Source organism: Neodiprion lecontei, chromosome 3, assembly GCF_021901455.1.
Source record: "Neodiprion lecontei isolate iyNeoLeco1 chromosome 3, iyNeoLeco1.1, whole genome shotgun sequence".
Taxonomy (NCBI): Eukaryota; Metazoa; Arthropoda; class Insecta; order Hymenoptera; family Diprionidae; genus Neodiprion; species Neodiprion lecontei.
Window position 1 is genome coordinate 34,365,121 of NC_060262.1, and position 23,076 is coordinate 34,388,196.

Genomic DNA, 23,076 nt, shown 5'->3' on the forward strand with positions numbered 1-23,076 from the left:
TGAAATATTAATCAATTTTCTACTCTAAAGATCGAGCGGTGACTGCAAAGCTCCAGAGATTCTACACTCGGCAAGCTTTCGAACAATTCCCAGCATGTACGCTCAACAAAAGACAAATATTGTACATCGACGGATGAATATTCCGAAGCGAAATCGCGGATGCCGGAAATTTGCAGATCAGTCCACTTCGTCTTCGAAATACATACCCGGTTTAGCTACGAGTTGCGATCGGGGATCGTAATATTTCCACAGGACAAAGAGAGACCACGCCGGTCTTCTTTCAGCCCGAGCCTTGTGCCGTGGAGAGAAGGAGATCGACGCAGGGTCGAGAATAGTACCGAGCAAAACAGCCCCGGTCGGTGGCCGGGTCGAGCGACGGGCTTGTTTTGTCACTCAAGTCCTGGAGGAGATTATACGGGATTACCGAGATTTCCCTATCCCGGCATGTACCTCGTAATCTAAAGCCACGTCGCACTCGAACACACCGGAGGTGGTACCAGGGAGGCAGGGCACACACAGCGAAGAGGCGACACGCACCACCCCCGGCAACACAACCGCATTCGCTAACCGCAAGTCGCGACGCTGTGCAATTCACCCTGGGAAAGGCAAGAAGCAGGAATCCTCCACTTGCGGTCGTAATCAGGTCCTGGAGGATGGCAGGTCGCTCACTGCCTGTGGATCGACGGAAAGACGAGCGGATGTTTCGGTAATTTCTAAATACGGAGTCTCGCTGCTCGACGATTCGCCGCTCGGTAACATCCTGATTTAGCAGAGCGCAGGTTCATCGCGAAAACGTGCAATCGAGCAGCGAATCGATGCTCAGTTTCGACCGTCGTGAACCGAAGCCTCGTCGCGTCGTGACGTTTCGAGAGGATCCGGCCGTCTAGCGAGGCCGTAACTTATCCGGGACAGGTGCAGAAGCTTGAGTACCTCGGTTCGCCGTGCAAACTGCAGACGGGAATTGCATTTAGAATTTATCTCTTGCGGATGTCGGCTTCTCCGACAGTCAGTAATTCCTCAAATTTCCGCCCGACAACGGCTTCTTCGGCCCAACCGGGGCTGCACGGTTCGGGCAACAAGTTGGTATAACCAAATGTCGGATGTCTCTGCAGTCCTGATCTCGTTGTCGCTTGTACACGATCAAACTGAGCTTGCAGAGCCAGAATATCGGTCCATTCCACCGTTGAACTCCCAAAGACCGTCAAAAAATTACCGAGCGTTTTGTCGAAGACTGCACCAACGGATAACCGAGTGACATACCATGGGTTCGTGTTACGAAGTGTTCCTGAAACCAACGCGGAACATTGATCCGGCAGAAGATGTTCCGGATAATAAGTCTTCCTAACGGCCCGAGAAGAACGGAGTCCATATTTACATGGGGCCAGTTGAGACCGCGAAACTAGACAGCCGACAGTGTGAGATCATGGATCAGATTAGTCAAAGGTGATCTAGCGCGGATCTGAGGGCCGGGGATTCGGAATAAGGTAGACGATAGTTCGAAGGCTTTGGTTGAGCTGACAATGAACCAGGACGACGGGAGGCGGTGTTCTATAGCCCTGCAGTCACTCACTTGTTGAAATCTTATCTGCGATCGTTGCCACCGCTGGAGAGAAACTTATACTATCCACCTGACAAAGACAGGTTGAGTACGAGACGGAAGAACGTCGCTTAACTTGCGGCGACGTTTGCGGTAATTCGGTGCTAACTATTCTCACGATTACCGCAACTTCTCGTTTACGGTTCAGTTTAGATCAAACTAATTGTCATTCGGAGTCTCAGGGCGAGGCTAGGCAAGGCTCTTGGCGTTTAACTTGAGATGAGGATCTCGGTCGTATGAGAAAATCAAATTTAAACATCGATCGAGGAAGAAATCTCCTTCAAGAAACGAAATAATTCGCGTACGGTGAATCTATCCGTGAATACCGAACCGTTTATGCTCAGACCATAAAAGTATTTTATCCTCGTTTCAATCCAAATTTTTCTTAGGGTAGCTGTTTCATATCCACTGCTAAGCTTGTTGAGCGTGTATAGATAATCGCGCTGAAAAAGCCGGACCTACAAAGTTGCTTGAATTCCTCGCTAACTTCAGGAGGGGAGAATTCGGTGTAAACGGTACAACTGTTAGGTACTTTTTTTTCGGAGTAAAGCTCAACCGGAAATACGAACGAGGAGTCCCCGATTATAGAATCGATTTCACCATTGCGTTGTCCGTTATCCTTGCCTCTTGAAAAAAAATAAATAAATAAGGTTACCAGGGACTCGGCGTTTCGCCTAAATACTGAAGGAGTGACATTGGCGTTAGGGAGCTTGTAATTTGCTCGTGACAGAACTGCTGAACGGCGTATTTCAAGCTGGTTGACCCGGCACGTTCGTTTAAACAGCGGTATTTCTTCAATGCACATCGTATTACACGTTGCGAAACACGGAAATGTAATAGCGTAAACACGATACTCCAATTATCGCGAGTTGCGAAATGCTGAAAAATAGACCCACACGAGTGTGATGTGTTTATTCGAAACACCATTCGATTATCGACGTTTCTTTTCCCACCGTCTGATACGAATAACGTACGAAATGAATGAATGCTGTCTGTGGATATCGATGAGAAAAATCATGTACGGCAACCGTACAATTTCCGTAAATCTATTCCTAGTTGTAAAAATTTCTAAACCCACGATTTTGATAGGAAATCTCAGCACTTCACCCGGAAATTAAAACTCGCAAGTGAACTTCTGTATAAATATTCAAGTTCAAACCCGTGAAGAATAAAATTTTGCAGTATGTTATTAATTTTATGATGTGCAGCTGGCAAAACCGGCATGGCAACGACTCGTATTTCAACAAACAATCAACAAGACGACGTGCGGATATCATTCCTTCTCGGTATTATATAACAGTGATGCTTTAGTGATCCTGATTCTTAGTCGAACCAACGGCGTTGCTGCAATGATGCTTGTACCAAGGTAAGATCTGTTTTTCATTTCAATCTTGCACTATCTTTCCACTGGACATTGTGAATGTCGTTCGATAATTTATCCTCTCTTTAATTGTCAATGAAATTTGTTACACTTTAAAGCATACATACAATTACACAAGACTTGCCGTTGTTGAATGTTTGGAAGTATTTCTCTTCGGCCACAAATATTTTAATAATACGAACAATTTATCATTGTAAGTTGGTAAATAATTTCAAGCTTTATATCAGTCCAGATGTATGCTGTTGCTTCATTTACATCACGTGAATCGCGCAATTTTTAAACTTTACGCTCACACCTTTAGTTTTCAAAATTTGGTGACTCACGTTATCCGGCAATTCCAAGTTTCACTCATCCTTATCGACACTGCATCGTAGTTAGTTATCACCTCTAACGTTCGCCCCGATCAAACGGTAAATGCTTTGGAAAAAAAACAGAAAATAAACAAAATCGAACAATTCCGAGGCATGTAATTTCAAATCATAGCAGACACCCCACGCTGCGATGTCCCCGTAGGTACGGTTCAACTGAAAACAATATCACAAGTCGATGCGCAGCCTTGACTATGCGGTTATGAACACGTTCGTTAATGGGTGTTCCGGGTTACAGCAACGGAGGAACTTGCCGCGTGATGTATGGGCTTAGTTTCCTCTTTACGCGTGTCCTGCACTCAGACGGGGTGTGCAGAGCACGATATACGTTATAGGTTGTAGGTGGAAGTATATACGGTATAGTTGTAAGGGATAGAAACACGGCGATGCAGAGTGTTCATTGGGTGTGTGTTGCTCGGTTAGGAGGGGCTACTTTACCTGCATGGAGTGCCGTAAGGGCTGCCATGGGATTTGCCTCTGCGTAGGTAATCCATTTAATTCCCCATAATCAAATTAATGCCCGACGTTACTCTGTTTACTTACAAAATTTATGGCGTACGCTTTATCTCTTATATTCAAATTTATCGAACAAGCCGCGTGCCGACCTGACATCCTTCCTGCGGGACCTCATCTACGTATAACAGCCGCGATTTCCACTCAGCTCGTAACGGCTGCGTGATTTGTATTTTTCACAGGATTTTGCTATTGCATGCGCGTAGCAAGTTGTTCGCCATTTATTTCCACGTCGATTAATATTTATACACAAATCTATAAGCGCCAATACGCATGAATGAGGTTTAATGGAAATCCCGAGAATCTTTCAACCGTTCATTAGACTCGAAGTATACACTCGGTATTGTGTCGAATCGAAAAGCAGATGTTGCGTGATTGTAGCACCTTTGATCAGCTTTTCATCGAACGAGAGTATATTCAAGGGCTGAAACGCGTTCGTTGCCACTCGTTTCCCCGTTTTAATTCATTCCAACTCTTTACTTGACCATTGCCAATCAATTACAAAGAACTTCGTTGTGGACTCGAGTGTTGTATGGAAAATATTTTCCAGTGATGCTTAAAGTTTAGAATTGATCTGTTTCTAAGGCAACTTTTCGCACGATCTCACGGCTCGAGCGCTGGCACAAAAAATACAACGACTCGAGCTCTCGAAGATAAATACGTGCGCCACAGGTCTCGGAACCCTTCCAGAATTAATGTTGGCCAAACAACCGGTCGCAAAAACATCACGACAATCACCCCTGTTGCCAAAAAAAAGTGAACAAATGGATACGTAATCGTTGTTGTTGTTGTTTCATTATTATTCTCATTTGTTGATAGATCATGGACAATCTTTCTGATATTATCTTTATCCACATCGCTTACCAGCCTGGCCGTTCCTCGAGTAAGCAACGAAATCAATGAAAATTTCAACACAGATGACGAGGTTCTTCGAAAGAATGAAAAATTGCTAACCGATCTCCTTGACAGCATGGAACCAACCGCTACCACAGCTGATGAGGTAAAGGGAGACGATTTCTGCAAATAATAGCAATCATCTGCCGCTCTGAATACGAATTATGGGTGATTGAATAAATTTACCTATCTAACAAGTCGCGAGTAGACAGAACCAATTGAGAAGTTGGAGGAGGAACTTCCCTTCGACTATTATGTGTGTACAAACAGCGTCTCCTTCTTTTTTCGCAGAAAGATTTTAGGAGGAAGCCGGTTGAAAGCGGCCACTTCAACGGAGCTAACTTTGTTAATAATCTATTCTAGGCGGGTTCGCTGGCGAGTACCTGTCCCAGAGAGAGCGAAAAGTTCATGACTTTTCTCGAGGATATTTTAAAGTGTAGAGACGACCTGGGGGACCGTTTAGGGACGATCGTGAGCAACCATTTGGTAAGAAGCTCCCTAATAAATATGCAAATTTCAATGTAAGACCTGACCTAAGCGAGCCTGGCCCAGCTTGCCAGGCAACGGCGTGCCTAATTCCTGATTTACCGTAAGCCAAGTCATCGCTATTCTCGGCCCCGCAGGACGAAGTGGACTTTGTCGTAGTTGGATCAGGGAACGCGGGCAGCGTCGTTGCTGCACGTCTCAGCGAAATCCCAAATTGGAAGGTCCTGCTCCTGGAGGCCGGAGGTCCGGCGCCAACTGCCACCGCCGTTCCAGGAATGTACTTCAACTATCAAAACTCCTCCATTGACTGGAGTTTCCGTTTGGAACCACAAAGTAACGCCTTCCTCGGACAACCGAACGGATGCGCTCAATGTCCCAGAGGTAATCTCAACGACGCGTCCCAATCTTACACGCCTTAATCGAGTCTCCTCGAGTTGGATTCCCCAAAATTATTCGAATGCTTCCCGGCTCTGGGAACTTCACGGAATTTCTGCTTTTCCTCTGTAGGCGACGTACGGTTGACGAGCCTGCAACGACACCACGGATGCTCTGATCGGCTTCCGTCATTTAGCGCTGCTCCGGAATGAAAAATTGCGATCGCGGTAGCTTGATTTAATTTCATCCAAAAACTTCTTGAGTGCACTTGCAGGTAGAGAAGAAATATTTAATGCTGAAAATTATTGTGATGCATTGCTGTTTCAGGAAAAGTTTTAGGGGGTACAAGCGTCCTGAATGGAATGATGTACATGCGAGGCTGTGCCAAGGACTACGACGGGTGGCGTCTGCCTGGCTGGTCCTGGGAGGAAGTGCAGGAATTTTTCCAACGCAGTGAGAATAATAAAGAGGTTGGCTCCTGCATCGTAGAGGTGAGCTCATTATCGTGTGTTAACAAAAACCAAATTCGTTACGTCAGTTTGACATTGCATTTTTGCGCGTCGCGATATAACTTGTGAGAACGGCCATGAATCCTTTTGCGTATTTTCACACTCAATGTGAGTCGAAATGTGAAATAATCGCTGTATCAAGATATAGCTTACCTTCATCCATTTACTCAAGAGTAAATGAAAATCAAATAACTTTCACTGTCTTTTGTGATGCACATCTAATGAAGGCCTTGGCCCATTCAAGTTGACTTCTTTTGTCTCCGCGTTGGTTGAAGGTACCCAAAGTAATCTAAAAGAAGCTATAGCTTCACCGACATTTCCAAAGACCCGATTAAAAATCCCCTCACTAACGGTGAACCGTGACCAGATGTCTGAAACTTTGTACAAGATCCGTGCGAATTTTATCGAGTGTAAATCGAGTCTTATTATCTCCAGGCAAATCGTACGCTGTCACCTATTTTATTTTTCTTTTCACCGCCTGCTGAAATTGGAGAAAATGCTTAGAGTTACTCCGTGATGATATTTCAAAGCCGTCATACTTGTGAATTTACTGTCCCCCGAAGGTTCTGATACAAGTTTACTCTAAGCTCGATGTTAACAAGTTGTCGTCAAAGTTATCTGTGCCAATTGCGAAACGCGTGTGCACTACCAATATCTCTGCCTCAGCTTGTTTCGAAGTTTACACCGAAGCCACGTCATTTCGGCATAATGCCGATTGCACTGTCTGAGTACAATCGCCCTGGTAGTTTTGCCGGATTAGTGCACTATACTGGTTCATTTATAAAATACGTAAAGTTATCACGCCTCTGACAAATTACCGTGCAAGCTATTACATGCACCGTACCGTACACCAAAATAAAACACCAACGACTACAGTGCGGAGTGAAATGAAGCACTGGTCTACGGTCGTGGCAGGAAGCATTTGGCCTGAACCACTAGCCCTGGGCAAATGACAAATGATGCGGTGGCGTCACTTTTATTATTTTAATTTTGGTTGACGCCCGCGCGAGGTTTAACGAGGCTATTTTGTTACGTTATATGTGACGTCATTCAGTCGTTAGTGCCGAAAAATGTGAACACTTTTTCAAAGAAATTCTAGCTCCAGAACGGCTTGCACAAAATGCGAGAATCAGTCGAAAAACGTGTTCCAAGTCCGATATGCCGCGTGGTTAACTTTCTTTGGTTGAAGAAACGTTCGACGTCTAGTCAGTGTTAAAAAATAAGCCAAATTTTCCTGAATCTATTGTACTTAAAACGAGGATTATTGAGGACGGTTCCATTTAACCAGCGTTTTAAATCTCAGAGTTGGTACCAGAGTGAAAATGTCGTTGAATGAATGTTTGGTGCGTTACGATATTCGGACCTTGGAAGAATGCAGATGCCGTCACAGTGTTCAAAAAACCATCAAGATGTAATCTGCTCCTTCATTATGCCAAACACAGGGATTGCTCATGAAAAAATTTTTTTGGAACGTCACTTTGCCTGCCTTTTTAAAATATTAAAACCACATCTGCGGGCTCGAGTGTCGTCCAAAGTTGAAATCCTCGGCAACATGAAACATCTATTAAATGGAAATTTTACTCACTTTTAGAATCCAAGTAGCCATCGACGATAAAAAACAGTGAAACCGATGTCTAGGAAACTTACCACGCGTAATTTTGCGTATCAAATGTAATTGTCACACTTGGAGAATATAGTTACTACATCGAGTCACGAATATTAGACACACTCAAAAATCATAAATTTATTAAGCATATGGACTGTAATTTCGTTTAGAAATGAAAATTTACAATACAGTTAATTCATACCGCATCCTTTCACTTGACGCACGTTCCTGAATCAAAATGGTCGTCAATTAACTTTCAACGGCGTGAATAAACACGTCAGAGCAGAAACTGAATGCAGATTACGACTGTTCGTTCGTCACGGCCCATCAATCGGAGGGTGAAAAACGATAATTATGCAGGATTGAAAAAAGTGTTACCTATCGGACGGCTGTATGATGAATCAGAAAAACAGACGCATATATGCAACGTTACTTTTCTTCTGGCGTATAATTTTTATCTTTCTTTTTCCCAGCCCCTGCTCCCGGGGTTTTTCATCAGCAAATTACGATCTATCACGATATCGAAACGGGAGAATGTCTGAACCCTCTATAAACGGACTGATGGAAAAGCTCATCCAAAGGCTGGTCTCGTTATGTGGCCGGTACGCTCAGGGCGGATTGATTCGAACGGCACGACTGCACGTTGCGAGTATCGAGTGTCCTACATTTTCTGATTCCTTGGAATACTTCGTTTTCAAAGAGTATGCACCATCGTCGGATGAGCGTGATGCTTTCGAACTAAACTCAAACGGCCCCATCTCGAGGTGCAGCCTTTCGGTAATCGGGAAAAAAATCATAGCAGATAACAGTACGAATAATTATCTTCCGAGATATCGAAAGCCGGAAAGATTTTTCCTCCGTTCGACCGAAACAAAATTGATTTTTGCTCTCCAATCAAGAAGGAATAAAGAGTGCCGAAATGTGACGTGAAACTTTCAAGAATGCCTCTTGCGATTTGGTTCAATGTCTAATCTAAGATCGCTTGGGCTCAGCCTGGTGGTATGAGAGAAGATCGGAGGGGTGTAACATATTGATAGAGAAGGGGCAGGGGGAGGGGAGCCGGTACGTGCATTCAATGCTGCAAACGAATCGGAGGAGAAAGGTGTGGGCGGCGATCGGATTTTTATTTTATTAGCTCCATTGATCTAACGAACGATGAACCGTCACGTGCAGCGGATGCGGAGAAAAGCGCATTGCGCTCTGGATTTCCAACCGAGGTGAGGAAAAATGTTGCGGAAGCCGAAAGGAAACTACAGCTGGAGAGTCGACGAAATTCCGAGCATTTCGTCTGTACCCTGAACGTAAATTTCCCTGATCCGAACATTCGTCACTTCTGTATAAAGGATTTCTGAAAGTTGAGGATTGTTTGCTCCTGTTTTCCGATTGAATTCGAGTATGGAAATTTTCCCGAATCGTAGCTACCATCGAAATTCGATCAGCAATACATTTATCCACTTTTTCAAACCCATTTCTTTTCTCGGTACATGGAACCCGCGCGGATCCCGAAAGAGCCGAGGGAAAGCCTGGATCTAAAATCATCCCTCGACAGCCCCGAACACGAGTGAAAATTCCTTCAATTTCTATTTATCGGCCAGAAGCGAATTTGGCAAACTCGCAAATCGTACCTACGGCTCTTCGCATTTACACTTTAATCAATACACCACTCGCAATCAGCTCTGTTCGAGAATATCGCGCAACTTCCAACCCATTTTACTAGAGGCGATTGACGTGCAGTGCGTGTTTACACGCGTGCAATTCATGCATATGCAACCGTATAAAAGGGACAAGCCGTATAAAATTCGGCCAAATCTTTCGAACGGCATATCGAAAAATGGACTTGAATTTCTCTTAAAACTTTGGCTACGCAAGAGTCCAAAGAAAAATAGTGGCTACGTACCGTAAAAATATCACGGTTTCAGCAAACAGACCTCTGGATATTTGCGTTGGACTGACGAAAACATAGGATCAGAAATTTACATCCAGACACGGAAAGGATATGAAAACCTGTGGAAACAGTATGCGCGGAGTATTCAAGGTTGTAACCCTCCTTTTTATCGAGAAATCGAGAAGAAACGACAGAGTCGCCTCTGATTTTTTTTTTTTAATCGAGAATGCTGGTGAACATTTTTCTGGAAATCACGAAAACTGAGATTTTATCAGAAACGCTACTTTCTCAAACTGTAATGCAGACGAGCATCAGCTTCGGTTAAATCTTGCTGAAAGTCGAGTCGATGGTGTTTTGCGTAGTCTCGAATGCACCGCGGACCGTTTACCTGGCAATAATTTCTGCGGTTGTGGAATATTTTACAAAGAACGGGGCTACGATGGCGATTCACGAAACTAAACCAATCACAGGAGCCGGTTTTTTCCCTACTTGACAGTATTTTTTATACACCTACCAACCAAAACTGCTGGTTCGGAAAGATATTTCTCCACCTGACTACGGTTCTCAGATGTTTTTTTTTTTTTCTCTTTCTCATCGTTTGTTTTATTTTCCTGTGTCTCGGAACAATATATCACGCAGCGAGGCATCTTCACTCATGCGCGGCTCATATAAATGAAACTCCTGAACAATAGAGGTTGATGTAGGACCGACCGAGGCAAACATATTTAGTCTTATATATGAATTAAGCTCTTCGCAATATTCGGACCACCTTTCTCCCATGCAGTCATTAATTCTCGCCATACTCAAGCGAACGTGCCCGTTGGTGTGTCACGGATGTCGTCGATGGACTACAAATTCGGCTCCGTTTTTCGTTCGTTGATTTGCTTCTAAAGTAATCCCACCCAAGTTCACTGTAAAGTTCTCAGCTGCGTAGTTTGAACAAACCCAAGACCTTTGTAAAATGAGCTATCTGCTCGTGGAATGATTTGAATATATAGACGCGAGATATGAATTTCCGAGGAATATAAAAAGCCCGTGTCTTTTTCTCTTTCGCCAATGCTAAGTAAGTTATACATCGTAAGAGAGTCGGGTGGGAAAGATGGTCGAAAACGGACGAAGCCACTCTCGATGGTGATGAGGTATAGCTTCGGAGGGTCCGTCCGGAATAAGCGAGGAAAAGGATGAAAGCGGCATCTCGTGTAGTGGCCGCATAATGCTCAACCTTGTTATTTCTTCGCAGCCGGGGCATCACGCAACCGGAGGACCACTTCCGGTCGAAAGGTTTCCACACCAGCCTAAGCTCGTTTGGGATATTCTTGCGGCTGCGAAGAGCCTGGGATTCTCAATTGGCGAAGATCTGGGGGCAGGGGTCAAGCCTGGTTTCACGCTGGCGCAGACGATGCAGAACCATGGAATCAGGATGAGCGCCGCCAAAGCGTTCCTGGAGCCGGTGATGGGAAGAAAAAACCTTCACATCATTCCCAACGCGATGGTGAATACGGCATATTTTATTTTTTATCGTCGAGATCAAAGCAACTTTCAACGCGGAAAAATATAGATCCCTTAAATCCGAGGGATATCATTTGCTTGGAAATCTAATGATCATTCCTGCGATTTGGTAACATTGATTCCTTTTTCCTTTTTTTTTTGTGATGAACATGCACGCGCATGTTTTCAATCGATCGACAATCCCGATGATTCAGGTACTCAAAGTGATCGTTGACCCGAAATTAAAAAAGGCCGTCGGCGTCGTCTACGAACGACACGGAGTCACGCGAGTGACTAAAGTCAGGAAGGAAGTGATCCTGTGCGCCGGTAGCGTGCAGTCGCCGCAGCTGCTGATGCTTTCTGGCATCGGACCTAAAGACCATCTCAAAGATCTAGGTGAGTCCAAGTTGGAGTGAATAAATATTTATTCATCCTCAGGCTGACGTCAATATTAGACGACGTTGAAGTTATGATAACGTTGAAGTAACGAAATAATAAAGTCAAATTAACTGTTTGACAACTTTCTAATAACTTCAAAGGTGTTTGATTTTCAAAATTTTGGTATGTATTGGACGTTATTACGAATTCCTGAATTTCAAACAAACCTGAAGTTGCAAAATAACGATTTTTACCAAAGCCGCATCGTTACAATAACTATACAATCCGCTATATCCTAACATTACTAGCACATGTATTGTAACGGTCCCAAATTGCGTATTCGTGATCTCGTGTCCCACGTAGATTTCCTTACCCGCTAATCGATCCAAGAGATACTATAATTAAAATATTTGGCATAAATCTTGCCAAGTATTTTACCCACTAAATTCAAAAACGTTTCACCCCTATTCAGCCCATAATCGCAGCTGCCGTGCTGAAAACGAGCGATTTTTACTCGAATTATTACCGCGTGACATTTTCCCAAAAAGTCTGAGCCCCACTTCTATCGATGTCAAACGGAAACACGGTTCGCCGCGTAGCATGGCAAGCTTCCTCCTGGTCTTAACAGCACTCCTCCTTTTTTGCCAGTTGTAAGACGAAAGAAGGAAGAACAGAGGGCGAAGCAATGCGTTCGCAAAGCGATCACAAATCACTGTCGTCGACAGCTCCCCCCCTCCACCCCTTTCCCACCGTGCCGCCGACACTCGGCAACCCCTTTCCGTGCATGGTCACCCGATCTACGAGCCTCGACCCCTGACATTTGACCCCTTGGACCGAACCGTACTAGGAATATACGTTCCCAATGCCACACGCTCCGATTCGCTATCTCGACCCCCACCCCCCACCCCGTGCTCCTCGATGTTTCTCTCCCCTTTGCCACGGTCTTTGGCTACCGTTACATTATTGTTAGCTAATTGAATTCTAGCCGGACCCTCGTCCCTGCCTCACTCAGTTTGCCTAATCCGTATTTTTGGTCCCTTTAGCGGTATCAGACATTTCTACATTTGTGTGTTCCAATGTGTGTTACTGTGATTGTTGAGCACAAATTTGGTGTTTGCTTCTTCGATGATACACGGAATTGCATTACCGTTGTGTCGCAGTGCAGAATTAAAAAAAAGAAAAAAGGTTCGATTGGTTTTTTGGAACTGCACTGATTTCGAATTTTGGGACAACGTCGCGAGATTCAAGATGGTATGTTGAAATCTGGTCTTCCAAAATTGCGGACCGTTCACGTATTCAGATGACATTTATCACGTCCGTTATTATGAATTGTGCATTTTCAACGTCAAGCCGATAACACGGTAACATTCAATTTATCCCAGAGACGTTCCGTGATTCATACCAATTTCTCTGGGATTGAATGAAAATTATGAGTTTCCCCAGTGCAGTGGACACTGAAACGTATGTGTAACTCGTGTCTGTTCTTGGACTACGATTTCGCATTGGTATGAGCGGAAGAACGTCTAGCCGTCGACGCCGAGGGCGAGCATTTGCTGATTCAGTCAGCATCCTGGCGAGATATCGTTGTTTGACAGTTCTATTAATTCCTATCCAGGTCAAGATGCCGAATGAAATCCGAATGAGATTCGAGACTATTCTTTATTCTCGCACTCTCCCTTCTACTCTCGATTGCCATTATGATGCATATACGCGATACGTCTTGAGCGATGAAGTGGAAAATAAGCAAAATATCACTAGTCTCGTGTCATTGCGTCCAAGTTTGACCACAACATTCAGATGCAGTCACGTCTTGCTAATTTTTTTGTCCTAGCTACAATTTTGATCTTCAAGTTGGCTAAAATAAAAACGTTGCACCTTCGCATGAAATGAAGGAAGAAAATTACTTGGAATTGCATAACGACGATCTAACAACAAAACCCTGCATTTTTATGAATGTCGTATGACTTTACGCGCAACGTTTAACATTGCTGTTTAAAAATTATTCCAACGTTACTGCAATGCATTTGCGTATTTCAGATCCCCTATTTTTTCGTCACCGGCTTGATACAAATGTTATTTTTTATTGGTCAAGTTTTTTTTCGCCCACATATATTGAACGCGCGTTTGACGTTATTAGCTTCCACGCGAAGGCCGTGTATTGCGCGTTTTATTTTCCAAATCGTGGCATCTACTGGGCGTAAAAAATCCGCACGGTTGTCCATCACGAACACTCGCATGTAAATCAGTAAAATTGTGTGGTTATATACGTGGCACATAAATGCAGCAAGCTGCGGGGAATATCGTGCATTTCCTCGGCAATATGCAGGGCGAAAACGTCGAAATATGGTTTTGGTGCAATCGGGTTTATTCATGCGTGTATTAACCACTTTCCCACAGCGGCTGCAGTCCATTGCCTAATATGTATAACAATTTTGGTTGGCATTTGCGTTCGAATCTAAAGCTGTATAATGCAACGGCTTTCAAGTAACGGTTACAAATGGCGACGCTTGTTAACGTAAATGTGTAGTGTATGCATGTGTATAATGTATATATATACATGGCGTCGAGGTCAACGTTTGGCCAGAACAAATGGATACTAAAAGAGGGTGAAGAAAAGTGGTCATCGAATTCGTTTGCCTAATCTATCGATTTCACACAACTCTCGCGGTAAAGTTTCTTCGTGTAATTATAAGCGACAGAACGCTCACCGTTTTTCTATCACAAGGAAATAGGAGGAAGCCGATTTTTGCACGGAACGTCCCGGCTGTATCTTGCGATAAATTTTCCAATTCGGTAAAATTCTCCGATCCGATTATCGTCAAACCGCCAACCGCGAACGACGCCTTTTATCTCTGATTATGATCAGCTTTAATTGCGATTCGTTTCAACCGATGGATCTGGGCTCAAAACCAAACGACTCAACTGAATTTCAATCTTGTGCCAAGATCTGCTGAACACCCTACGGATAATAACACATTATGCTCTATTCTGATGGTCTTCTGGCTGTACGATTATCCTTATCTATACGGTAAAAAAAAGGAATATCGTAACGAACAGACACGCAGGTTTAAATAACGAATCTCTGAGGAGCTTCCAAAAGATATCACTTAACGAATCCTGTTGCACACGGTCAGCTTTAACCGGCGATATATTCCCAGTGCAATGTCTCAGGGGCTTGGACGCGAAATCAGATAAAACACGTGTATCAGATAGCGGCAGCCGAAGCTAAACCAGGACCTAAAGGAGCCGAAACAGGACAAGGGCGAGAAACGACAGAGTGGGAAGTTACCCTGCGGGATGTGTATACCTCGGCAGCAGCGATGAGATTTTAATCGTGAGTGGAAAAAGATATTCACCGCGTTATTTTGATTAAAAAGTTTGTCAAGTACGTATAAACTTTATCCAAACTTCGCTTCCAAAGCGATAAGAAAATATGTACACAGCGTGCATGTCTGTCAGCGTTTTTGTCCGTATCGCGAGAATTCGGCTTCTGGATCGACCCGTCTGATACACAGCTCTAAATCTGTCCAACTCGGCAGAATTTCAAAGGCGTTTATTTTTCTGTGAGAAAAAAAAAATTGTTGAAATAAAAATAAAAACTCATCCGAAATGTTTTTTTTAGAAAGTCTCCTGACAGTGCACACCGATTCATACCTATACAGGTTTAGTGACCGTCGAACAACGTTTGACATCTGGAAATTCTCTCCGAGAATTTCACCGATATATCGTGACTTTGTACTCGCGCACTTGCAGCGGGTTGATATGATAATTAATTGACCGATGGACGCGGAGATTCTGCGCACCGTCGCTAGTCAACGAGGCGTCTAGGACGACTAGACTCCGGAAGTTCGCCGATGGGGAAACAGAGTGCAGGGTATAGCTATGCCGCAGTATCGTGTTGTGTTGTCACCGAGCAAACTGATCAGAAATTAATCGAATTCTGTTCGTCTAGCGCCCATTAGCCAGAGCATAGCGAGCCTCGTTTCTCGCGCCATTACTTCCTCCTCCGCGAGAATTCGGGGAGAGCAACGAGGTCTAACTCGATCTTTAACGAGTGGGTTCGCTCGGCCGAAAAGAACTTTTTGACCCAGTTATTTGCTGCCCGTGAAACTCGGGGGATTAAACGTCCACCGAACAGAGAATCGGGCAGCGACGACGAACTCGGGACTGGTGAACGTTGTCAATCTATAAGCGGGAAATTTCGGTGAAACTGCCCGGCCAACGCCGGCATGACGGCGGATGTGGGCGACCAAAGGAACGCTTCAAACACGACGAGCGGTGAGTCTGTACGAGAAGACGGGGATGTATGCATGTCATAAGTCTTGCCACGGAGTACCATTTATTTATCTTCTTTCCGCATCTTTATCCATAAACTCCTAGGTGAAATAGACATGTATATGCATATATATACCCCGAAGCTGAGGAAGAATTGCTGTTTTCGCAATAGAACGTGACTACTCTTCCGTATAATAGGTACAGATAAAAAAGGATACGGGAAAAGGAGAGAGAGAGAGAGAGAGAGAGAGAGAGAGCGAGAGAGAATGAAAATGAGACAACGATACAGGGTGAGATAGAGAGGAGAACGGAAGAATCGAGAGAAATTTTCCCTGGAGTAATTGGAGGAATGGTTTATTCGTTTCTAGGTAAATCGACAACTTCCGGTAGAGAACCATTAGTCGCAGCTAAAACAAATGACTGACTTAATGGATTTTCCGTTTTTTTCTCAGAAATACTCATCTCGACAAGGACGAATCGTGAAAAAGCTTACACGTACCTGCGTCGAATCGCTTTCAGATTATCGCCGAAAGACACCGTGCATCTGCATAATCCGTTAACGGTGAAATTCGTTCTTCCTCTGAATTAAACTATGAAATCTTCCACGTGTTTACAAGTGATTGAAAAAGAAAGGGAACGGTTTGTCAATTTTTCCGCCGGTTGTGTACCAGCCCTCTAAAAATGAAGTCGAAATTACAACAGGCAAACTTTTATTTCACGTTCAATGCTTACGTTACAAGTGATTACACAGACTGTGGGGCAGATTGAGTGTTATGAGACTGATAATGGAAAACACCAAACGACGATAATAATATAGAACTCATAAAAGAAATCGCGAATCTTGGCCTTGGATGATCATCGCTGTGCACCAAATTGGTGAGCCAAACTCGCGGATCAGAGTCTGTTGCGTCTCGGATTGAAGAAAAGAACCCAGGACCGATTCAACCGACGCTATTTCTTATCGTCCATTCTCCTCATCGTCGTCCTGGCAGTCATACTCGTCCAAGTCCTGATTCGGAGATATCCAAGCCCGTGAATCGGCCGACCTTGGGTTGCGGTAGGGCGAAGAGGACTCCAAATCGGACTCGCCGAAAAGGGACAAACCGATCATGCCTGCGAAACGGGAGTCAATGAAGAGGTCTTACGATCGGTGACCTTTGCTGAAAACTATTTAAAAAGTGACAGTGCTTTTTGACCCACCTTTGATTTGACTCACGAAGGATTTGCTCTTGCTGCCCGATTTCCTTGAGCTAGATTTTAGGAATTTTTGAGTCGTGCAGTAAACCGACGTCGCCAACGGAATGGCGAGCAAAACGGTGAAATAAAATACTCCAAGAAGAATCGGGAGACAGAGCGCTCTCTCGAATTCGTCCAATATGAGGTTCACGTTCTCCGGCAAGATTTCGTTGCACATCTTCGGTCCCAGTGCCAGTCAGGCTTTCGATGGTACGAAGATTTTTATACTCTTGTCTCGGTGGTTTATAGGATGGTTTGTTGCGTATCCGTTGTCTATGCAGCTTTATAAACGTAGCTTAACGCTTTGAACGTATGATCGCTTGTCAAAATTATCCAAGAGATCTAATTAAATCGTGAAGTTATAGGAGGTAGTAGCTGGTGTTTCTAAGTGACTGGTTTTTCGGTTTTTAAATTATTGTCAACTCGATCAAATATTTTCATTAGTGTTTTGTAGAGACTGACGCGTCTTCTCGATGTCTAAAGGTAACTGAATCTAGGCTTGGTTAACTGTTAATTTTGTTCATGAAATTTGCCGAAAAGTTTTTGCAAGTTGTAATTTCTTGACGCTTGAAATATGGTCGACTTGTCAATTTTTAGAGAAGAGCATCGCGGTGTGTAAATAAATGGCTCGTCATTTTCCAGGGTCTCTTTTGTTCTAAACTTCGAATAAGTTACGCGCGACGAAATTCCCCCTCGGTTCTTGTTCGTTGGTCAATTTTACGGACCAACTACAGAAAACTGGATTACGCAACCAAACGACGACGAAAATGACTTCGAGCAGCAAAGCCAATAATCCAGCGGGCTGTGCAGATCCTTAAATTCGAATGCAACGGAAAGAATACATTCCTTGCAGATTTGAATAAGGTAAAGGACTTTCTATTTCCTTACAGGTATATAGAGTGTATGTGGGAGTGAAACATTGACAACGATCAATTCACGATCAGAGGCAAAGAGACCCAAAATTCAATTTTTTGTCTTCCTTCTGTCACTAGCAACAAATTGACAAGCACTATAATTATACGCAAGAAATTAGAAAAAACCAAAGTGAATACCAACACTTATGATTGTAATTGGCAAATTCCTGCGCAAAGATCCATTTCCGTAAATAAGTGACACCACCTATGAAATTGTTTGACAATTGGTCGAGGAGAAGACCTATGACTACTTTCTATGGGGGTTGAAGTTTTCGGGAGAAAACCATCCGCGGTAAATCGTCCCGCGCTATAGAAAGGTAGAGAATTGGAGGAAGCCAATATTCGGCTACAAGCGATGAACTGCAGTTGACCTTTGATTCCCCGGATCAATAGAAGGATTTTAATAGTCTCCTGACACTGCAAAGCGAGTCAACAACTGGAATCGTACAAATCGCTACGCAGTATGTGAAAAAAAAAATGGCGGTGGTAAATATTCGGCTCGCTTTGTGTAATATAGGTTGGAAAAGCGCTAGAATTTGATGGAACTGCGATCGGAAAATCAGACCAAAAAATATTCCAAGAATTTCATTCAATCTCAAGATAATATTTCTAAACACGATGTTCGTTCGGGAAATAGGATTCGGAAAAAATTGACCGATGTTAGGTATTCTCCGGGTAGATCCTGCGAACACGATGAAAAATCGGAAGAAGTTGCGGATAGGGCATAAAAAAATATAAGCGATCTCATAAAGCATTCTTCGTATGGATGCTAGGAATCGTAAAAGAAATCTATGCGACAGCCCGACACCTTGCTCAAGAGAAATAAGAGCAAGTAGTCTGAAACCTACCAAATACCAGAACACGCATCACCAAAAACATTTTTTCGGTTTTGAGATGTTTCAAAAACAAGAAGTCTGACGAGCATTTAGTTCTATTGAGAAATGCCGGACTTGGCAGTTTCACCGGAGGCTCCCCTAAGCAAAGTTTGATTGCCGAAATACATCCTCGAAGTAGAAGGCGTCGCTTGTCTTTGTTTTTCCTGCATTGATCTGGAGTGGTTTGATGCTGGAGCTGAAGCGACGCTCTCAGTTGCCATGAAATGAACGAGAGACGCGTAGTGAATGAGGAAGGCACGAGTCTGATTTCTGCGCAAATTAAGCGAACCCGGTTCTATGGCGTCAAACAAATCCACTTCCCAAGTAAATTAATGTAAGTAAAAGCAAAGAGTTGACTCTCGGCACGGCCTACAGTTTCCCTCCCTGGAGATTTCTCGTTACATTAGCCGAATAATATGTAGAATCCCGGGTCGTTTCTTGCCATTCGTAAATTATACACTCGCAAACTTAAGAACATTTCATTACTCTCGCTTCATGAATTTTTTAAATCGGTCTCTAACTGCGGAACAACGTAATGTAATGAATTGCCCACGGTTAGTTTTCCTCATTTAGTCGGAATCGGTGTTTAAGCCTTAAGCTTAGTTCAACCGAAACATACCTATTTATAACCACGTTTCATCGTAGTAAACAATTGTTATTTTTGAAATTCAATATCACCAATTGATTTCTAACAAAAAATGTCAACCTAAATAACATCTTACAAAATTTATTACAACTTTTATTGCGCTGTAACTTGACTGTAAAATTTATGTTTTTTTTCTTTTTTGCTGCTGATATGAAATGTACCCCATAAAGTTTATTCTTACTCAGTCGTTCACTGAAAATGATAACTTGCGCGTGACTCTACGTCAAAATCTTCTCTAAACGAAAAAATCGTTCAACTCGTATCGTGTAAAAACTTCGAACAACAAACTCTTTCGAACAGAGTTAAAATAATAACATATGTGGACTTTCCAAGCAACGGCCACGCAAAAGAAACCATATCAGCTTCGCGCAAAATGCGACCGTCTTCTGCACCCTCGCGTAATCATAAAATAATTAGTCCTAGTTTTTGCCCACAGCAGCCGCTGTATCACCAGCTAATAACTGCTGACCCTCTTCACGCCCGCTGAACAATAGGGAAGTAGCTTGCGGTTTAGAATCGAAGCCGAAGCTTTAATCTGAGACTCGTTCCAAGTGGACGGCTGGGTGCGAATTCGTGGGAACAGGGTCACGGTCATATTCTGTGCCTGGGTTGGGCCTGGGACTGGCATAAATATACCGTCGGTTCCGTGAACCGAACCTTTCGCCCCGTGGGCAACAAGAACTGCGATAAAACAACCCCTAACAACTTGGGCTGCAAAACACGCTCGCTAACCTGGCCTGATCGAGAGCTGTATCCCGTTGGAAGCTTGCTATCCCATTACGCGAAATGTGGGCTAATTGTAATCGCATGAATCTCTGCGTGCAGTGACAATCAACGACGTTCGATGATTGGTTTTTACCCTGTACCTATAATGGGACACGGGGCGCGAGGCGCGTTGATTAATTCTGTCGATCATTGGTCTGTGACGCAATTTTGAGAAATTAGCAAATTTCACAGGGGCAAAAACGTACCCTGTTTTCAAATTCGATAATATACATTGTTCGCGATTCATTATCACGGATTTAATTGGCGGTGATAGAGTCAGGATTCCTCGAAATCTCTCATCCTATATTCAATATTCGTTCTACGACCCATCGTCCTTTGATCACCTATTCGCCGAACGTTAATACCGAGCGCCATTTTTGGTATTCCAGGTATTCCAGTGATCAAAGATATTCCAGGCGTCGGTACCAATCTCCAAAATCACGTCTCTGTCTCTGTGAACTTCAAAGTGGCTGACGAGCCGGCGACGAATTTACTGGACGTTGATGCCGTGAAGGAATACATTCTCGGTAGACGCGGACCGATGTCCTCGACGGGATTATGCCAAGTCACGGGATTTTCTTACTCAACCACAGGGGTTCGGGACGGAAGACCACACATACAGTTTTTCTTCGCAGGTTACAACGCGAACAACTCACGGACCGGTGATCCGGACGAGATAGCATATCCGGGCGGACGACGATTCAAGTAAGCGACCTCACGCTTGTTTCTCATGTTTATAGGACAAGCTGGAAAGCAGAAAGGGTAAAAGGCTTACGATACAATTGCGCGCGGGGCATTGAAGAGTTGGAAACTGGTCCATTACAGACGTTTGAAGCATTTTCTAGGGTAAACCATGAAAACGTAAATCACTGCGATTTATCCTTTCGCGCGAGCTTACGACGCGGTTAATGCCATTGATTTCAATTTCACTTGGAACTTGTTCGATTGATGAAATTGCCGCAGAGAGGAAACCTACCGCAAGTACTTGCATGTCGGTGAATAACCGTTTCGCATGGCATAAAGAGCCGGGTTAATGTACTGTATCGAACTTCTTTCGCACCTCGCCGTATCGTATTTTGTAGAAGACGAGGCGATGCGACTCTGAACCCAAAGTCTCGTTAAACGGACCGCGCGTGACTCTTGGTGAATAATCTAGATCGTAGAATCTCACGGTGGTGAGGCAGTTATTTTCTTTCGGAAAAGCATTACTTTGCACTTCAACCTGGTGATCTGGTTCGCTGAAATATAGCGTGTACTGTTAACTACCTGGGGTATTGGTGAACCTTGGTGTCTGACTGGTTGCCTAATAAAGCTGTCGATTCAAAGCCAGCTTCGAGCAGCCGGCTCGAGAAGTTTGATTAGACGAGTCGGGCTTCATAATTAGTCGAGTCGCTTGGTTCTTACACTTGGCATTTGAACAACCCATTAGCCTCTCTTAACATTCAATTAACCCCATATTCGAAAAACCTGTAATTTCTGATATTTACTATCAAACAATTGAATGTTCAATTATAATGCTCTCGTCTCAATGATTACCCGCGCGAAAATCATCGATAGGAACCGTTCGTCTTAATAATTCTCTATAATATTCTATTACTCGCCTACATTTCTTACAGTATCGTCCCGACTCTACTGAGAACGCGATCCAGAGGCGTTTTGAGGCTGCGAAGTAAGAATGCACACCAGGCACCAAAGATCTATGGGAATTACTTCCAGGATGCCAATGATATACCCCGACTCCGAGAGGGTATTCGCATGGCGATTTCCCTCGCTGAAACGGAGCCCTTGAAAAGGGTTGGAGTCGAGCTGGACAGAACTCCGGATGAGAACTGTCTTCATCATCAATTCGATAGTGACGATTATTGGGATTGTGTAATTCGTCAGCGAACAAACCCGGAGAATCACCAATGCGGCACTTGCGCCATGGGAACATCAGCAAATCGTAAGTTGCCGCTGAATGGGAAGAATTTTCAGCCGTAAAATAAATGCGATAAATTTCGAAAGCTTTCTAAAATAAAAGCTTCGGATCATTTTTACCTTCCAGCAATGGCAGTGCTCGACCATAAATTACGCGTTCGTGGAATACGGCGACTCCGTGTCATTGACGCCTCCAGTATTCCAGACATTGTGTCCTGCAATATGGCCGCACCTGTAATGATGGTCGCTGAAAAAGGTGCTCAAATCATCAAGGAATATTGGCAGCCTGATAAAAGATCAATATGCTGAAATTCGTAGATCTACTGTTTACGTGAAACTTTTCCTTTGTGAAAGGAAAATTAGATCAGAATAACTCTTCGTCAGAAAGCTCGCAGCTTTGCTAGCGTAAGGTGACTTATAATACGATTAATTATACTTGCATATTGTATAAATACGAACTTCTCCACACACAGCGAGTGCAAAAATGTTCTTGCGTATTACGCTACTATTTACGATAGCAAAAAGAAATGAACAACTGCATGAACGATAGATCTATACTAGTTATTATACCACAATACTGTGTCATGCTTAAATAAGACTTATGCAGCGAAGTTACCATGTATAATAATATCATATCATACATAGTATTAAAGTTCGAACCCAAATTTTGGATGTCGGATGTTCGGATGTTCAGAAAGCGACGCGACGTCACCCAAAATTTTTTTTCTCTAGACGTCATCGGTCTATATAGACGAAAATCTGCTAGCCGAATTCCTCAGTCTGGAAACAACCGCGCAGTAGAGCGGACGTATGAGAATCGCGCTCCGCAGTTTTCGAGTACCGGGTTCTCTACCTCCTGGATCCTGCGCTCCGAGTCCGCTTCCTGGTGCAACTCGAGTTGCAGGACAAGCGCTCCGTAATTCCTGCGCTCCAGGTCCGCTACCTGGTGAAACTCGACTTCAGGGACA

General features: G+C 43.8%; 1 protein-coding gene across 2 annotated transcripts; it reads left to right on the forward strand.

Moving 5' to 3' along the window:
* The first annotated feature begins 2,931 nt into the window (after positions 1-2,931).
* Positions 2,932-22,688, forward strand: LOC107227733 (glucose dehydrogenase [FAD, quinone]). 2 transcript variants are annotated; one of them, XM_015668952.2, is made up of 10 exons: positions 2,932-2,963; positions 4,679-4,859; positions 5,117-5,239; positions 5,377-5,620; positions 5,942-6,105; positions 10,855-11,106; positions 11,318-11,498; positions 20,581-20,896; positions 21,808-22,133; positions 22,236-22,688. In XM_015668952.2, exons 1-10 carry the CDS (start codon positions 2,947-2,949, stop codon positions 22,415-22,417), a joined length of 1,986 nt encoding a protein of 661 aa, XP_015524438.2. In that variant the 5' UTR covers positions 2,932-2,946; the 3' UTR covers positions 22,418-22,688. The 2 variants fall into 2 exon arrangements, with proteins under 2 accessions (XP_015524438.2, XP_046589485.1); XM_046733529.1 differs by lacking the exon at positions 2,932-2,963 and having other exon boundaries at positions 4,793-4,921.
* Positions 22,689-23,076: the final 388 nt, after the last annotated feature.

Bases quoted from the DNA above. Each gene is read 5' to 3' on its own strand.
- LOC107227733 (XM_015668952.2), top strand. The intron at 11,107-11,317 runs GTGAATACGGCA...CCGATGATTCAG, and splicing joins ACATCATTCCCAACGCGATG to GTACTCAAAGTGATCGTTGA. The intron at 11,499-20,580 runs GTGAGTCCAAGT...TTGGTATTCCAG, and splicing joins AGACCATCTCAAAGATCTAG to GTATTCCAGTGATCAAAGAT.